The sequence below is a fragment of the Chiloscyllium punctatum genome, chromosome 31, assembly GCF_047496795.1.
Source record: "Chiloscyllium punctatum isolate Juve2018m chromosome 31, sChiPun1.3, whole genome shotgun sequence".
In the NCBI taxonomy this organism is placed as follows: Eukaryota; Metazoa; Chordata; class Chondrichthyes; order Orectolobiformes; family Hemiscylliidae; genus Chiloscyllium; species Chiloscyllium punctatum.
The window spans coordinates 79981345-79998699 of NC_092769.1; the positions used below are offsets into that span (position 1 = coordinate 79981345).

Below are 17355 nucleotides of genomic sequence, written 5' to 3' on the forward strand. Positions count from 1 at the left end.
AAACTTATTCCACACATGAACTATCCTCTGTGTAAAAATCTGCCTCTCGTCTTTTTTAAATCTCTCTCCTCTCACCTTAAAAATGTGCTCCCTAGTCTTGAAATCACCCATTCCAGGGAAAAGACTGTTTTCCAGGGAAAAGACAACTACTGTTAATTCAATCTATACCATTCGTTATTTTATGAACTTCTCTCAGATTGCCTCTCAGTCTTCTGCGCTCCAGTGAAAAAAGTCCTAGCCTTTCTTTCACACCTTCCATTCGCAGCAACATCCTGGTAAATCTCTTCTGAACCCTCTCCAGCTTAAAAATGTGCTTTCTATAAGTGGGCGACCAGAACTGGACACAATATTCCAGAAGAGGTCTCTCCAATATCCTCTACAACCTCAACATGACTTCCCAACTCCTATACTCTTGAGCCCCACCCCTCCAATCGCCCCCCAGAACCCCCCAGTCCTCACCTTCCATCTCACCAATCTCTGGATACAACACATCATCCTCTGCCATTTCCAGCAGCTACAAACAGGCCCCACCATTGAGGATATATTTTCTCCCCCACCCCTATCTGCGTTCTGCAGAGACCATTCCTTCCGTGACTCCCTTGTTAGGTCCGTGCCCCCTTTCCCCCCCCCACCAACCCACCCTCCACTCCTGGAATCTTCCATTGCCACTGCAACAGGTGCAAATCCTGCGCCCACAGCTCCCCCCCCTCACCTCCATCCAATGCCTGAAAGGATCATTCCACATCTGACAGAGATTTACCTGCACCTCCATACATGTTACCTACTGTGTCAGTTGCTCTTGATGTAGTCTCCTCTACATTGGGGAGATAGAATGCCAACTTATGGAAAGTTTCAGAGAAGATCTCTGGGACACATGCACTAAACTACCTCAGTACCCAATGGCCAAGCACTTCAACTCCCCTTCCACTCTGACAAGGGCTGCAAATCCTGGGCTATACCCTAACCAACGCCTCATCTTCCACCTAGAGACCCTCCAACTTCACGAGATCAATGTCGATTTCACCAGTTTCCTCATTTCTCCTCCCCCTCCTTTAGCCCAGATCCAACCCTCCAACTCAGCACCGCCCTCTTGACCTGTCCTAACTGTCCATCTTCCTTCCCACCTATCCACTCTACCCTCCTCTCTGACCCTCTCTTCTCCCCCACCTCCATCTACCTATCGCATTCTCAGCTACCTTCCTCCCAGCCCCACCCTCCCCCTCCCATTTATCTCTCAGCTCTTTTGGAACCCTCTCCTTCCTGATGAAGAGCTCATGCTTGAAATGTCTTGTTTGTGTGTGGAATGAGCTGCCAGAAGAAGTGATGGAGGCTGGTACAATGACAACATTTAAGAGGCATCTGGATGGCTGTATGAATAAGAAGGGTTTAGAGGCCAAATGCTGTCTCACAGCGCCAGGGACCCGGGTTCGATTCCAGCCTGGAGTTACTGTGTGGAGTTTGTACATTCTCCCCATGTCTGTATAGGTTTCCTTCGGGTGCTCAGTTTTTTCCCACAGTCCAAACAGGTGCTAATTAGGTGGATTGGTCATAGGAAATGCAAGATTACAGAGATAGGGTAGGGCATGGATGCTGTTCAGATGGTCAGTGTGGATGCAGTGGGTTGAATGACCTGCTTACACACTGTAGGGATTCGATGATTCTGTGATTCTATAAGCTAGATTAATTTCGGATATCTGGTCGGCATGGACAAGTTGGATTATTTGGCCTATTTCCGTGCTCTATGACTCTACAAATCTATGACTCTGTGACTATAAATATCCCCATTCTTAATGATGGTGGAGCCCAGCACATCAAGGGCAAAACTTCAGGCTGAAGCATTTGCAACAATCTTCAGCCAGAAGTGCCGAGTGAATGATCCATCTTAGCCTCCCCCAGTGGTTCAGCCTTCAGCCAATTTGATTCACTCCGCATGATATGAGCCCTTAACATTTCATGGTATCACCATCACTGGCATCCTGGGGGTTACCATTGACCAGAAACTGAACTGGAATCACATATTAATGAAGTGGCTGCAAGAGCACATCAGAGGCTAGGAATATTGCGGCATATAACTCACCTCCTGACTCCCTAAAGCCTGTCTACTTTCTACAAGACATAAGTCAGGAGTAGGATACCATACTGCCCCTTTGCCTGGATGAGTGTAGCTCCAGCAACACTTGAGAAGCCTGACACCATCCAGGGCAAAGCAACCCGCTTGATTGGCACCACATCCAGAAACACCCACTCTGTCCATCAGTAGTAGCAGCGTATACTATTTACAAGATGCAGTGCAGAAATTGACCAAAGATCCTCAGATAGCACCTTCCAAACTCACAAACATTTCCATCTAGAAGGACAAGGACGGCAGATACATAGGAACACTACCCCCTGCAAGTTCCTACCAAGTCACCAACATGGAAATATATTATCTCCCTCCCTAAGGGCATTGCGGGTCAACCTACAGCAGTAGGACTGCAACAGTTCAAGAATGTACCTCAGCAGCACCTTCTCAACAGGCAACTCGAGACGGGCAATAAACACTGGGACAGCCAATGATACCCACACAGTATGGTTGGAAATAAAAAAGGCTGATTCAGGTCATGGTTCTAGGTCTGAGAGTTGATAACGGAACTTCAATCAGAAACAGATCTGTGTAGTGACAGAGAATCCCTGGAGTGTAAGGGTTGCTAAAGGAACATAAACAAGGCCATTTGCCAGAGCTTGGCATATCTTTAACAATCCATATAGGAGTAAACATTCCCAAATATCTCCAGTGCTTTGCACCGTGTCCAACATCCTTTTGGAGAATATGGTGTTTACACAAATCTCAATAGAATGGGACAGCTTCATGTTGCTACATATTTAATTCTGTGTGAAGTACACACTGTCAAAGGCTTCTCTACCTCCATCAAGCATAATAAAATAATTTCAAATGAAGTGCTTTGTTCTGAGGCAAAGTGGGAACCATTTCTGACACAGCCAAATCTTACAAAGAGGAATGATATGAAAGTCACTTTTAACTAGCATTTTGTTTAGTGTTGATTAAAGAAGGAATGTTGCCCCCAGGGCATGGAAGAAAGACCAGGACTCTCCACTGATAATGCACAATGGTGGTGTGGTGCTTCCTCAGCACTGACTCTCCAACAGTGCGGCACTCTCTCAGCACTGACCCTATGACTGCACTATGCTCCCTCAGCACTTTCCCTCCGACAGTGCGGCGCACCCTCAGCACTGACCCTCCGACAGTGCGGTGCACCCTCAGCACTGACCCGCTGACAGTGCGGCGCACCCTCAGCACTGACCCTCCGACAGTGCGGCGCACCCTCAGCACTGACCCTCCGACAGTGCGGCGCACCCTCAGCACTGACCCTCCGACAGTGCGGTGCACCCTCAGCACTCACCCTCCGACAGTGCGGTGCACCCTCAGCACTCACCCTCCGACAGTGCAGCGCACCCTCAGCACTGACCCTCCGACAGTGTGGAGCACTCTCAGCACTGACCCTCCGATAGTGCAGCGCACCCTCAGCACTGACCCTCCGATAGTGCAGCGCACCCTCAGCACTGACCCTCCAACAGTGCGGTGCTCCCTCAGCACCAACCCTCCGACAGTGCCCACACCCTCAGCACTGACCCTCTGACAGTGCAGCGCACCCTCAGCACTGACCCTCTGACAGTGCCCACACTCTCAGCACTGACCCTCTGACAGTGCAGCGCACCCTCAGCACTGACCCTCCGACAGTGCAGCGCACCCTCAGCACTGACCCTCCAACAGTGCGGTGCTCCCTCAGCACTGACCCTCTGACAGTGCAGCGCACCCTCAGCACTGACCCTCCGACAGTGCGGCGCACCCTCAGCACTGACCCTCTGACAGTGCAGCGCACCCTCAGCACTGACCCTCCGACAGTGCAGCACTCCCTCAGCACTGACTCTCCGACAGTGCAGCACTCCCTCAGCACTGACCCTCTGACAGTGCCCACACTCTCAGCACTGACCCTCCGATAGTGCAGCACTCCCTCAGCACTGACCCTCCGATAGTGCAGCATTCCCTCAGCACTGACCCTCCGACAGTGCGGCGCTCTCTCAGCACTGACCCTCTGACAGTGCAGCACTCCCTCAGCACTGACCCTCCGATAGTGCAGCATTCCCTCAGCACTGACCCTCCGACAGTGCGGCGCTCTCTCAGCACTGACCCTCTGACAGTGCAGCGCTCCCTCAGCACTGACCCTCCGACAGTGCAGCGCTCCCTCAGCACTGACCCTCTGACAGTGCAGCACTCCCTCAGCACTGACCCTCTGACAGTGCAGCACTCCCTCAGCACTGACCCTCTGACAGTGCAGCGCTCCCTCAGCACTGACCCTCTGACAGTGCAGTGCTTCCTCAGCACTGACCCTCCGACAGTGCAGCACTCTCTCAGCACTGACCCTCTGATAGTGCAGCGCTCCCTCAGCACTGACCCTCTGACAGTGCAGCACTCTCTCAGCACTGACCCTCTGACAGTGCAGTGCTGCCTCCGCACTGACCCTCTGACAGTGCAGCACTCCCTCAGCGCTTGCCCATTCCACTCTTTGAGCCTCTCTGCTATTCAATGTGATCATGGCTGATCACCCAACTCAGTCCCCTGATCCTGCTTTCTCCCCATCCCCCTAATCCTAAGTATTATATCTAACTCTTTCTTGAAAGCTTCCATTGTTTTGGCCTCCACCCCTTTCCATGGCAGAAATTCCACAGGCTGGCTACTCTTTGGGTGAAAGCATTACTTCTCATCTCAGTCCGAAATGGTCTGCCCATAGGTTCCAACTGTGGCCCTTGCTTTGGAACTCCCTGATCTTCAGGAACATCCTCTTGCACTTCCTCTTTCTATCCTGGACTGTTCAGTATCTGAGGAGTTGCGAACAATGCTGAACATTGTGCAATTATCAGTTAACATCCCCATGTTTGACTGAATGATGGAGCGAAAGTCATTGATTAAACAGCTGAAGATGTTTGGGTCTGGGATACTACCCTGAGGAACTCCTGCAAAGATGTCCCAGAGCTGTGAAGACTGACATCCAACTAACAATAACATCTTCCTATGTGCCAGGTATGACTCCAATCAGCAGGATTTGCCCCCAATACCCATTGACAGTAGTATCTTTTAGAGCTTGTTGATACCACATTCGGTCAGATATGACCTTGATGTCAAGGGCTGTCTCTCTCCCCTCCCCTCTGGAATTCAGTGGTTTTGTCCATGTTTGAAACAAGACAAGGCTTTAATGAGATCAGGAACTGAGTGATCCTGGGGTATCCCAAACTGGGTGTTACTGAGCAGGTTATTGCTGAGCAGGTACTACTAGATAGCACTGCTAATGACACCTTCCAAGACTTTACTGATGATTGAGAGGAGACTGACAGAGTATAATTTGCCAGGGTTGAACTTGTTCTGCTTTTTGGGGATTGGACGTACCTGGACATTACCCACAACATCAAGTGGCCCCTGAAAAAATTCTAACATGATTCAGGAGAAGGGAGAACTGGGTGGGTGAAAATCTCACAACTCAACACTATCCAAGGTTTACAATGAAGCTGAGAAGAGCTGGTGCCTCTCAGCTTGGGAACCAGAGGTCAAAGGACAATACCTGCCTCAGGATCGCACCCAATCAGGTAGGTAAAAACAATGACTGCAGATGCTGAAAATCAAATACGGGATTAGTGGTGCTGGAAGAGCACAGCAGTTCAGGCAGCATCCAACGAGCAGCGAAATCAACGTTTCGGGCAAAAGCCCTTCATCAGGAATAAAGGCAGTGAGCCTGAAGCATGGAGAGATAAGCTAGAGGAGGGTGGGGGTGGGGAGAGAGTAGCATAGAGTACAATGGGTGAGTGGTGGAGGAGATGAAGGTGATAGGTCAAGGAGGAGAGGGTGGAGTGGATAGGTGGAAAAGAAGATAGGCAGGTCGGACAAGTCAAGGAGGCAGTAACTGAGCTGGAAGTTTGAAACTAGGATGAGGTGGGGGAAGGGGAAATGAGGAAACTGTTGAAGTCCACATTGATGCCCTGAGGTTGAAGTGTTCCGAGGCGGAAGATGAGGCGTTCTTCCTCCAGGCGTCTGGTGGTGAGGGAGCGGCGATGAAGGAGGCCCAGGACCTCCATGTCCTCAGCAGAGTGGGAGGGGGAATTGAAATGTTGGGCCACGGGGCAGTTTGGTTGATTGGTGCGGGTGTCTCGGAGATGTTCCCTAAAGCGCTCTGCTAGGAGGCGCCCAGTCTCCCCAATGTAGAGGAGACCACATCGGGAGCAACGGATACAATAAATGATATTGGTGGATGTGCAGGTGAAACTTTGATGGTTGTGGAAGGCTCCTTTAGGGCCTTGGATAGTGGTGAGGGAGGAGGTGTGGCGCAGGTTTTACAGTTCCTGCGGTGGCAGGGGAAAGTGCCAGAATGGGAGGGTGGGTCGTAGGGGGGTGTGGACCTGACCAGGTAGTCACGGAGGGAACGGTCTTTGCGGAAGGCGGAAAGGGGTGGGGAGGGAAATATATCCCTGGTGGTGGGGTCTTTTTGGAGGTGGCGGAAATGTCGGTGGATGATTTGGTTGATGCGAAGGTTTGTAGGGTGGAAGGTGAGCACCAGGGGCGTTCTGTCCTTGTTACGGTTGGAGGGGTGGGGTCTGAGGGCGGAGGTGCGGGATGTGGACGAAATGCGTTGGAGGGCATCTTTAACCACGTGGGAAGGGAAATTGCGGTCTCTAAAGAAGGAGGCCATCTGGTGTGTCCTATGGTGAAACTTGTCCTCCTGGGAGCAGATACGGCGGAGGCGGAGAAATTGGGAATACGGGATGGCATTTTTGCAAGAGATAGGGTGGGAAGAGGTGTAATCCAGGTAGCTATGGGAGTCAGTGGGTTTGTAAAAAATGTCAGTGTCAAGTCGGTCGTCACTAATGGAGATGGAGAGGTCCAGGAAGGGGAGCGAGGTGTCAGAGATAGTCCAGGTAAATTTAAGGTCAGGGTGGAATGTGTTGGTGAAGTTGATGAATTGCTCAACCTCCTCACGGGAGCACGAGGTGGCGCCAATGCAGTCATCAATGTAGCGGAGGAAGAGGTGGGGAGTGGTGCCGGTGTAATTACGGAAGATCAACTGTTCTACATAACCAACAAAGAGACAGGCATAGCTGGGGCCCATACGTGTGCCCATGGCTACACCTTTGGTCTGGAGGAAGTGGGAGGATTCAAAGGAGAAATTGTTAAGGGTGAGGACCAGTTCGGCCAAACGAATGAGAGTGTCAGTGGAAGGGTACTGTTGGGGACGTCTGGAGAGGAAAAAACGGAGGGCTTGGAGGCCCTGGTCATGGCGAATGGAGGTGTAGAGGGATTGGATATCCATGGTGAAGATAAGGCGTTGGGGGCCAGGGAAACGGAAGTCTTGGAGGAAGTGGAGGGCGTGGGTGGTGTCTCGAACGTATGTGGGGAGTTCCTGGACTAGGGGGGATAGGACAGTGTCAAGGTAGGTAGAGATGAGTTCAGTGGGGCAGGAGCATGCTGAGACAATGGGTCGGCCAGGGTGGTCAGGCTTGTGGATCTTGGGAAGGAGGTAGAACCGGGCAATGCGGGGTTCCCGGACTATGAGGTTGGAAGCTGTGGGTGGGAGATCTCCTGAGGTGATGAGGTTCTGTATGGTCTGGGCGATGATGGTTTGGTGATGGGGGGTGGGGTCATGGTCGAGGGAGCAGTAGGAAGAGGTGTCCTTGAGTTGGCGTTTGGCTTCAGCGGTGTAGAGGTCAGTGCGCCAGACTACCACTGCGACCCCTTTATCCGCTGGCTTGATGGTGAGGTTGGGATTGGAGCAGAGGGATTGGAGGGCTGCGCGTTGTGAGGGTGAGAGGTTGGAGTGGGGGAGGGGGGACGACAGGTTGAGGCGGTTAATGTCCCGGCGGCAGTTGGAAATGAAGAGGTCGAGGGCAGGTAATAGGCTAGCGCGGGGCGTCCAGGTGGATGCAGTGTGTTGGAGGTGGGCGAAGGGGTCCTCAGAAGGTGGGCGAGAGTCCTGATTGTGAAAGTAAGCTCGGAGGCGGAGGCGACGGAAGAATTGTTCGATGTCACGTCGTGTATTAAATTCATTGATGCGTGGATGGAGGGGGATGAAGGTGAGTCCTTTGCTGAGGACTGATTGTTCGTCCTCAGTGAGTGGGAAGTCTGGAGGGATGGTGAAAACTCGGCAGGGCCGGGAGCTGGGATCTGGTGTGGGTGTGGAGCTGGGAGTGGGGTCGGAGCCAGTACCTGGAGTGGGTGTGATGGTGGGAATGGGGTTGGAGGCATGAGCATCCCACCCAATCAGCCCATCAATCAGTAGAGTCATAGAACCAGAGAGATGTACAGCACGGAATCAGACCCTTCAGTCCAACTTGTCCATGTCGACCAGAATCCCAACCCAAGCTAGTCCCACTTACCACCACCCAGCCCATATCCCTCTAAACCTTTCCTATTCATATACCCATCCAGGTGCCTTTTAAGTGTTGCAATTGTACCAGCCTCCACCACTTCCTCTGGCAGCTCATTCCATACACACATCACCCTGTGTGTGAAAAAGTTGTTCCTTAGATCTCTTTTATATCTTCCTCCTCTCACCCTAAACCTATGCTGTCTAGTTCTGGATTTCCCCACCCCAGGGATGCGACTTTGTCTATTTATCCTATCCATGCCCCTCATGATTTTATAAACCTTTATAAGGTGACCCCTCAGCCTCCGACACTCCAGGGAAAACAGCCCCAGCCAAGTTAGCAATGAAAGAAACTCACACAACAATCAGAGGATCATCTGTTTTTTTATTCACGAGAACACGAATAATGTTCATAAATAACAAAACAGGGACTTGAACAAAACAATTAAAGGGACAGACATTTACAGAGGAGTGTTAAGATATTGTTTAGGGCAGTGCTTAGTTCTGTTGACTGTTGATTAAGATTTGTAAACAATGAACACTGACAGACTGGGGTACACCTCAGTCCAGGGTAGACTCGACGAGGAGCAGTCTGACCCTCTTCTCAAAGTGTCTCGATTGGAAGCCAGGTCTAGGTGGAACACTGTCAAGTGCACTGTAGGTTAGAGCATTAAGCACAGTAAAAAAAACCTCCAGAAGACAAGAGATGGATTGCCTTTGTCCAAAAACTCACTGCCTTTGATTACTGGGCGGGGCTGAGATTCTTTAGAAGCATTTCCTGTGGACAATGGAAGGACCAGCCTCATCATATTCCTGTTTGCTGATCCACATCTGCTGGAAGGTGGACAGAGAAGCTAAGATAGAGCCTCCAATCCAAACAGAGTATTTACGCTCTGGGGGGGCAATGATCTGCAGAGAGACAGAGAAAGAGAAAATCAGCTTCCAACTTTGCTGCAAATATAAAAGCCCACAAGAAGACAAGCTCACTAAAACTTTGATCATTGGGCAGTTACAACACAGCTTCATGGTTTTTAAAGCAACTTCAGTGTGTTATCAAACCACACAAAATGCTTCACCTGATCGCTCTCATTTAAAAATAAATTGTAGTAAGCTTAGCTGCACCCCATGAGCAGTTAATAGTTGACTTTAAAGTATTACAACTTTAAAGAAGTCTTTTGAGACACTGTCTAATTTAGACAAGGCTAAAAGGTGTTGTCATCTCTCAGCTCAGGCCTTGTTGTTGAGAGATAGTGCATTCCCAGGAAGAGAAGCTATTAATTCTCCAGCCTTCCACACAGGAATGGTGACAGCTTAGCAAGCTGCCTTTCCTGTTGCAAAGTGCAGTCATATTTGTTTGGAGCATGAATTGCCAATGGACATCCCAATGCTATAGACCTACCTTAATCTTCATGGTGCTGGGGGCGAGGGCAGTGATTTCCTTCTGCATGCGGTCAGCAATACCAGGGTACATGGTGGTACCTCCAGACAGTACATTGTTGGCATAAAGATCCTTACGAATGTCAATGTCACACTTCATGATGCTGTTGTAAGTAGTCTCATGGATTCCAGCAGATTCCATACCTAGTATAATGAGAGAGAGAAGAAAGGACCATGGTGATGTATAGTAGCTATTGACCTGCTGTCCATGTCCCACTCTCTCAGGGCACAGTGAATAGAGTGCGGGGCTCGGGGTGGGAGTGAGGAAATCCCTTTTACCTCTTCTCCCTACTTGGAATGCTGCTTGTGTTCAAAGAGGTGTGAAAGCTTCCTGCCAATTATTTGAAGCAATAATTCCTGACAGACCAAATCAAACTCTAGTCTAACTATCAATGGAGCTCTAGTGCCTTTCAGTTGATTTTATTTGACAATTAGGATGCCTACCTTAAAGTAGCAATTGTTGTGTTTGATTATTTCCCACAGAAACTGCTCTAGTTGTTTCCACATACCATGGTGTGTTCTGTGGCTGTGGGATTTCACTGAATGTGAGGCATTGCAACTGGCCTCTGCGTCCTCAATTACAGAGAAGGGAAGGAAACAAAATGATCCAAGCAATGTCCCTGCTCTGAGGGTGTCCCACCAACTATTCTAGGGGTCAGATTGAGAATAGCTTCAGATGATCGCCTCAGAACTAAATAGCAGGATTTTGTCATTTGGGATCACGGACGGTGTAAGACTGAGCTGATGGCATGGACCAAACCACAGGCTGGAGTCCTTACCAATGAAGGATGGCTGGAAGAGGGTCTCAGGGCAGCGGAAACGCTCGTTGCCAATGGTGATGACCTGGCCATCTGGAAGTTCATAGCTTTTCTCCAGGGAAGAGGATGATGCTGCAGTTGCCATTTCATTCTCAAAGTCCAGAGCCACGTAGCAAAGTTTCTCTTTGATGTCACGGACAATCTCACGTTCAGCTGCATTGAGTGAAACAAAGATGGTGAGCGCAAACTGAAAGGACTATCCCGTCCCCAAAACAAAGTATGGCCCCCAAGGTGTGAGCATTTCACTCACCGGTGGTGACAAAGGAGTAACCGCGCTCAGTGAGAATCTTCATCAGGTAATCTGTCAGGTCGCGACCAGCCAAGTCCAGACGCATGATAGCATGAGGGAGGGCATAGCCTTCATAGATAGGCACGTTATGGGTTACACCATCACCAGAGTCCAGGACGATACCTGCAGGACAAAGCAAAGATGGTAAAAAGGTCAGGCACAGGTCAAAGAAAATGTGACATGTCTTCCTCATCATTGTGATTTGGGAAGGGTTAGAATTTTAATTCCACTTCCCTCTCTTGGGAAGTCAATGGGATGGACATTGATTATGTGACTGTGAGTATTGCTTCATAGTCATCCTGAGGTTTAAGCCAGCTGGCTTCCTGAACAAAGCCCAGGTTGGTTTGGTCCTGTTCCAGCTAGCTACAGGAACCTTCCCAAGTCTAGGGGAGTCCCAACTTGCAAAGTGGGTTCTTGGACTGATTCAGTGAGAACAGAACCAGGTTTGGCTTTACTGGTCTCCACAGTGGAGCAGCCTCCAGTACTGATCAGATAGTAAATCTCACTGGAACCCATGGAGAATCTATCAGACATATCGATCAGTTTCTCATGGCTCAATATGTCAAAGATTGAACATTGTGTGAAGCTGAATGACAGTTAGTAAAAACAGAAGGTGACCATACCAGTGGTGCGGCCGGAGGCGTACAGGGACAGCACAGCCTGGATTGCAACATACATAGCAGGTACATTGAAGGTCTCAAACATGATTTGGGTCATCTTCTCCCGGTTAGCCTTTGGGTTGAGAGGGGCTTCAGTGAGCAGTGTAGGATGTTCCTCAGGGGCCACACGCAGCTCATTGTAGAAGGTATGATGCCAGATCTTCTCCATATCATCCCAGTTTGTGATGATGCCATGTTCAATTGGGTATTTTAGAGTCAGGATACCTCTCTTGCTTTGGGCCTCATCTCCTACATAGGCATCTTTCTGACCCATACCAACCATTACTCCCTGAAACAGGACAAGAGGCAGGTTAGAATGAGTTCTGATCATTTAGACAGTCATCTCCTAAACGGGAAAGATCAGAGTCTGTGTGTGACTGTGAGAGTGAATGTGTGTGTTTGTGGGTGAGTACGAGTGATTGAGTGACTGTCAGAGTGAATATTTGTATGGGTTTTTATGTGTGAGTATGTGGGTGAGTATAGCTCTGACTGTGTGTATGTATGTGTGTGTGTGTGAGAGAAAGAGTGACTGCATGAGTGACTATGAATGAGTGAGTGAGTCAGTGTGAGTTGTTGGGGTGCAGTGCAATACTCAAATTATCCACTCAGAGGAGGCAGTGTTCCCTGAGAAGAGGGTTTATCTGAGGAGGGGCTGTTCCTTGCGGAGGGATCTCTCTGCAGAAGCACCACAATCTTTCTTACTGAAGCTGATTTAAAACTTCATTATTTTCAAATATCTCAGTAAAAACTCCTTAATACTTCAACATGGTGAGAAATATATGACTGAGTCGGTGTACCAATAAACATTATTTAAGATGTTAGAACATTAAAAGAGAAACTTAAAACTAAAAGCTGGGATTGGCTTGCTCTGAGAGCTTGAGAATTTGGGAAATGTAAAAGTGAGTGGAACACTGCAGCCCCAACACTCTTACTGTGACACATGGTCTTCTTCACAGTCACCCTCTCTATATTTAGTCACCTCCGTTACTGGGCAGGAATTCAGAAACTCATCATGCTAAATGAGTCAAATGATTCATCAACTTTGGCATAGAGTCAGACAGAGGGAGATGAGGAGAAGTTATATTTACAGAGTGTTGGCAGCTGGAATGCACTGCTTGAAAGGTAACATTCAATTGGAATTTTAAAAATGGAATTGGATAAAATACTGGAAGAGAATAAATGGAGGGTACAGTAGTGGACTGGGAAATTTACTGAATCAATAATCCAGAGACCCAGGCTAATGGTGGGGGGATACAGGTTCAAATCGTACCACAGCAGCAGGCAGAATTTCAATGATGTTAGTGAACCTGGAATTGAGGGTTTGTTTCAGTGACAGTGAACATGAGACTATCAGCAATTCTCATACACCCCATCTGGTTCACTACTGTGTGGACTGCAGCCATTGAAGAAGGCAGCTGACCGCCACCTTCTCAAGGGGCATCTAGGGACGGGCAATAAAACTGACCCAGTCCAACATCCCACAAATGAATAAAACCTGGCTTATATGTGACTCCAGAACCACAGCAATATAGTTGACTCTTAACTCCCCTCTGAAATTGCCTCTGAGCCAATCAGTTCAAGGGGCAATTAGGGTGGGCAACAAATACTGGTCCAACCAGTGACACACAGAATATAGTTTTGATAACTGCAAGGCTTCAGGGAAAGAACAAGGGCATGATGCCATTCAGTATAATTAAGTAAAGATTCACAATGTCACTGGACCAAAGTTAACCTCTTTGAGGATTGTTACTGCCTTTGGACCCTTTTAGTTGGTGTGGGGTTTTATTGAGCCCCTGTCTCTAATCATTGCAGGATGTAGGAAGATGTAGAGTCCTACCATTTCCATTGTGTATAAATATGTTGCATAAATGAACTATCCATCAAACTCTTTGGGAATGCAGGGGTTGTGGTTCGAGCGGTTACAAATGGTATGGCATGAGTGGAAGGTGTCAGGCAAAAGTTGAGAATGTCAGGGGGTACGGGGGGAGAAGGGGGGAGGGGCAAGGGTACCTGGTGTCTGGGTCGGCCCACGATGGAAGGAAAGACAGCCCTGGGAGCGTCATCACCGGCAAAGCCGGCCTTTACCAGGCCAGAACCGTTGTCACAGACCAGCGCGGTGGTTTCCTCGTCGTCGCACATGGTGAGGGATTTCTGCCATGGGAGGAAAAGGCAGTTAGCAACATTGAAGCTCACACTAAGATCTCACAAAAAGACACAGCAGCTCAGCCCCTATTCCGCAACAAGCAATTCACGTCCCTGCTACCCTCACAAGAGACATGACTCAGCATATTCCAGAACATAAAGAAATTACAACAGGACGAAGTCGTCCAGCCCTTCAAACCTAATCTGCTACTCAATGAGATCATGGCTGGTCTTGCACCATTTTTCTCTGCTATCCCCATGTGCCTCAGTGTCTTTAACATCTATAAATGCATTGATCTCTGTCTTGAACATGTTCAGTGACTGAGTATCCACAGCCTTTGGGCTAGAGAATTCCAAAAATTCACCCATTGTCTGAAAGAAGACATACCTCCTCACCTCCTCATCTCAGTCCTAAATTGTCTGTCCTATATTCTCAAACTTTGTCTTCTGGTTCAGGACTTTACAGCAAAGGGAAACATCTTTCTAATTTCCACTTATTACCATCCTGAGATCACCATTCACTCTTCTAAACACCAGACAATACAGAGTCAGTCCATTTAACTTTTCTGTATGGAACAATCCCTCCAGCCCATGAATTTGGTTAGTTACCCTGGCACCTTGGGCTTAGAACTGAACCAAATATTCTTCAGGTTACCCCACACCCCCGTTTCTTCCTCACTGCTAACCCCCTTCTTCAAGCTTCCCTGCCCAAATTTCCCATAGCATTCCTAAAGACTGAGCAACTTTCCTCCACAGTGTAAGTTCAGGAGAAAGAGGAACGGTGAAATTCAGATATCAAAGAAGAGGGAGAAATAATTCTGCAGATTGTGAAGATAGGGTAGTGATGGTAGAGCTGGTGAGTCCAGTCTGTCCTGTATGATCTTCACACTTGACTTGGGTCAGACAAGGGCAGCAGTTTCTGAAAGTGTCCCAGTCAGAATCTGTCATCAGGGATAGGACACCTGAATCAAGTTTCCAGGCCATTACTAAGAGTCAAGCTTACCATCTTTCATGCTCAAACATTCATTTATTCATTTTTGGGAACAGTTTCCCAGAAGATTTCATTCCCATTGGCCCCATCTGCCTGTTCACAGTGTGGTTCATAGAAGGTCTCTCCTGGGGGAGGGGACTTATGTTGAGTTTTGATGGAAAAGTTTGGAGTGAAGCAGGAAGGGGTAGAAGGGTGATGGAGGGGAGAATGAGGAGGGAGATAGAAAAAGGGGGGGAAGGAGGAGATGTGGAAAGCAGAGGAAAAGAATTGATTGAAGTGAGAGAAGGAGAACCTGCGCAGGGGAATGGCAAATGAGGAATACAGGTCTATAGTGGGCAATATAAAGCCTGACTGACCCAGGGACATGTTAGGGAAAGAGACATTACTCTGTTCTCAGGATCTGAACCCAACCCCTCCTTAGGAGGGAGGGAACCAAGTTGCTGAGGGAACTGTAGAAGCTGATTTTCAAGCAACTGGACAGTATGCAATCCCGAAGAATTCCCATTCCCATTGGTTGGCCATTGACAGCCATTCTTCCAGACACACAGCGACTCTGCACCCCACTGACAACACTCGGTGATCAGAGACAGCTGCTCTGGATATTTATAATCAAGTTGTTGAGACACATCTCTAGTGCAGATGACTTCCTGACTCAGAGATCGGGCTACTTCCACAGGGCCCCTGAGTTATTCATTCTGTACTTGGGGCAAGCTATTCTTTCGTATATATAAAAAAACACGGTGACAATGGAAGAAGCAACCACCTTTTCGGATTTTAACGATCACTATTTTTACCCAGAAATGCAAATAATTTATTCACCCAAACACCTCACACAAATAATTCACCAAATTCCTAACTCCATGTCCCTCTGCTGATTAATCTCCTTGGTTTTTAAAAAATCTTTTTCAATGATTTCTTCTCTTTTTCTGTTTCCAATTTGCTTAGAATGTACTTCTTCTCCCTTATTTCACCTTCAATAAATGTGCTATCATTGTTACTGTTCATTTCTGCTTGCTTAGTTCTCTCACTGTTGAAAACCCACCCACCCTTCCAATCCAACAACCTCCCCCCCCCACTCAACTTGCCTGTTGTGTAAGAAAGAGCAAGAATTAGGGTCTTACCGGCTCCTAGGAGAGAGAGCGAGAGAGGTCTAGGTGAGGATGGAGGTAGGATGGAGCAGCTTGGTGGCTCACTGACTTTTATAGACCCCAGTAGATCCCAGGCTGACTGCACACTCAGATCCCCAGAAGGAATTGTCAGTCTCACACTCCTTATTTGGAGAAGGGGCTGCGGCTCCTTTTACCAGGCCCATTCAAGGTGAAATAGCAGCAATTCAGTCCCAATGAAAGGAAGCTCTCAATCTGAGAGATAGACACAGCCATGTTAGGAAAAGAGGTGACCAATCAGAAGGAACCATGAAGAAGGAATACCTCTCCATATAGGGAATGTCTTCTGGGAACGCCCTGCATGTGTCTGTGCTCACCCATCTCCCAGCTATTATTGCCGTAACTCGATCTGTGGTAGCTAGCGCCAAGTCAAAGGAAAGTTAATCCAGTGGCCACTAGCAGCCTGAAAACTTTAACATGAACAAACTCCATTACACCCATTGCCTTTGCAGCATTCGAACCTGTTTGATGCCCCTCCTAGAGAGACATGGCAAGAGAGGAAGGGGTGGCACAGGATGGAAGACACAAAGCTCTGGGTGAGGACGAGTGAGAGGAAGACAGAAAGTGTGGAAGGGAATAGGGGTATAGAAGGATACAGTGGGATGGGGTGGGGGAGGGGAAAGTGGGATGGGGAGGGGAAGGAGAGGGTGGGGAAGGGGAAAGTGGTGTGGGGGAGGGGAAAGTGAGGTGGGGTGGTGGAGGAGAGGGTGGGAGAGGGGAAAATTGGGTGGGGGGGAAGTAGAAGGTGGGGGAGGGGAGTGTGAGATGGGGTGGTGGAGGAGAGCATGGGGGAGGGGAAAGTGGGATGAGGGAGATGGTGGAGGTGGGGAGGGAAAAGGGGTGGGGGAAGGGTAGTAGAGGGTGGTGGAGGTGAAAATGGGGTGGTGGAGGGCAAGGTGGGGTGAGGGAGGGCCAAGAGTGTTGGGGGAGGGGTATATGGGTTAGGTTGGAAGATAAGAGGCTTTGGGGAGGGTAGCATTGTGTTAGGGAGGTGAAGGAGAGGGTTGGGAAGGGGAAGGAGAGGGTTTGGGGTGGGGAATGTGGAAGGGGGAGGGGAAGGAGCGTGTGTGGGGAGGGGAAAGTGGGGTAATAGAGGGGAAAGTGAAATGGGGGTGGGGAGGAGAGGATGTGGGAGGGGAAGGTGGGGTAAGGGGAATGGAGAGAGTAGGGAGGGGAGAGTGGGATGAGGGAGTGGGATGAGGGGGTGTGGGAAGGGGAAATGGGGTGGCAGATTGAAGGATAGGGTGTGGTGGGGAAATGGGGTGGGGAGGTGATGGAGACGGTGCGGGGATGGAGGGAGAAGGTGTGGGAGGGGAAGGAGAGTGTATGGGGAATGGAGAAAGTGGGGAGGGGAGTGTGGGGTTGGGGAGGGGATGGTGGAGTGAGGGGCCAAGTGGTTTGGAATGGGGAAAGTGGGGTGGGGAGGGGAAGGAGAGGGTGGGGGT

At 49.2% G+C, this 17355-nt stretch overlaps 1 protein-coding gene across 1 annotated transcript; it reads right to left on the bottom strand.

The window, feature by feature from the left end:
• Positions 1–8773: 8773 nt before the first annotated feature.
• LOC140457163 (actin, alpha cardiac muscle 1-like) lies at positions 8774–16022 on the bottom strand. The gene is made up of 7 exons (XM_072551225.1): positions 15866–16022; positions 13622–13762; positions 11576–11900; positions 10914–11075; positions 10625–10816; positions 9808–9989; positions 8774–9317 (listed from the first exon to the last, which is right to left on the bottom strand). The coding sequence occupies exons 2-7, from the start codon at positions 13748–13750 to the stop codon at positions 9174–9176; spliced, it is 1134 nt and encodes a 377-aa protein (XP_072407326.1). The 5' UTR covers positions 13751–13762; positions 15866–16022; the 3' UTR covers positions 8774–9173.
• Positions 16023–17355: the final 1333 nt, after the last annotated feature.

Excerpts from the sequence above, each read along its gene's own strand:
- LOC140457163 (XM_072551225.1), bottom strand. The coding sequence starts at position 13,750 with ATGTGCGACGACGAGGAAACCACCGCGCTGGTCTGTGACAACGGTTCT. Across the intron at positions 10,817-10,913 it reads TTACTCCTTTGTCACCACCG|CTGAACGTGAGATTGTCCGT; the intron begins GTGAGTGAAATG and ends CACTCAATGCAG. Across the intron at positions 9,990-10,624 it reads CTTCCAGCCATCCTTCATTG|GTATGGAATCTGCTGGAATC; the intron begins GTAAGGACTCCA and ends TCATTATACTAG.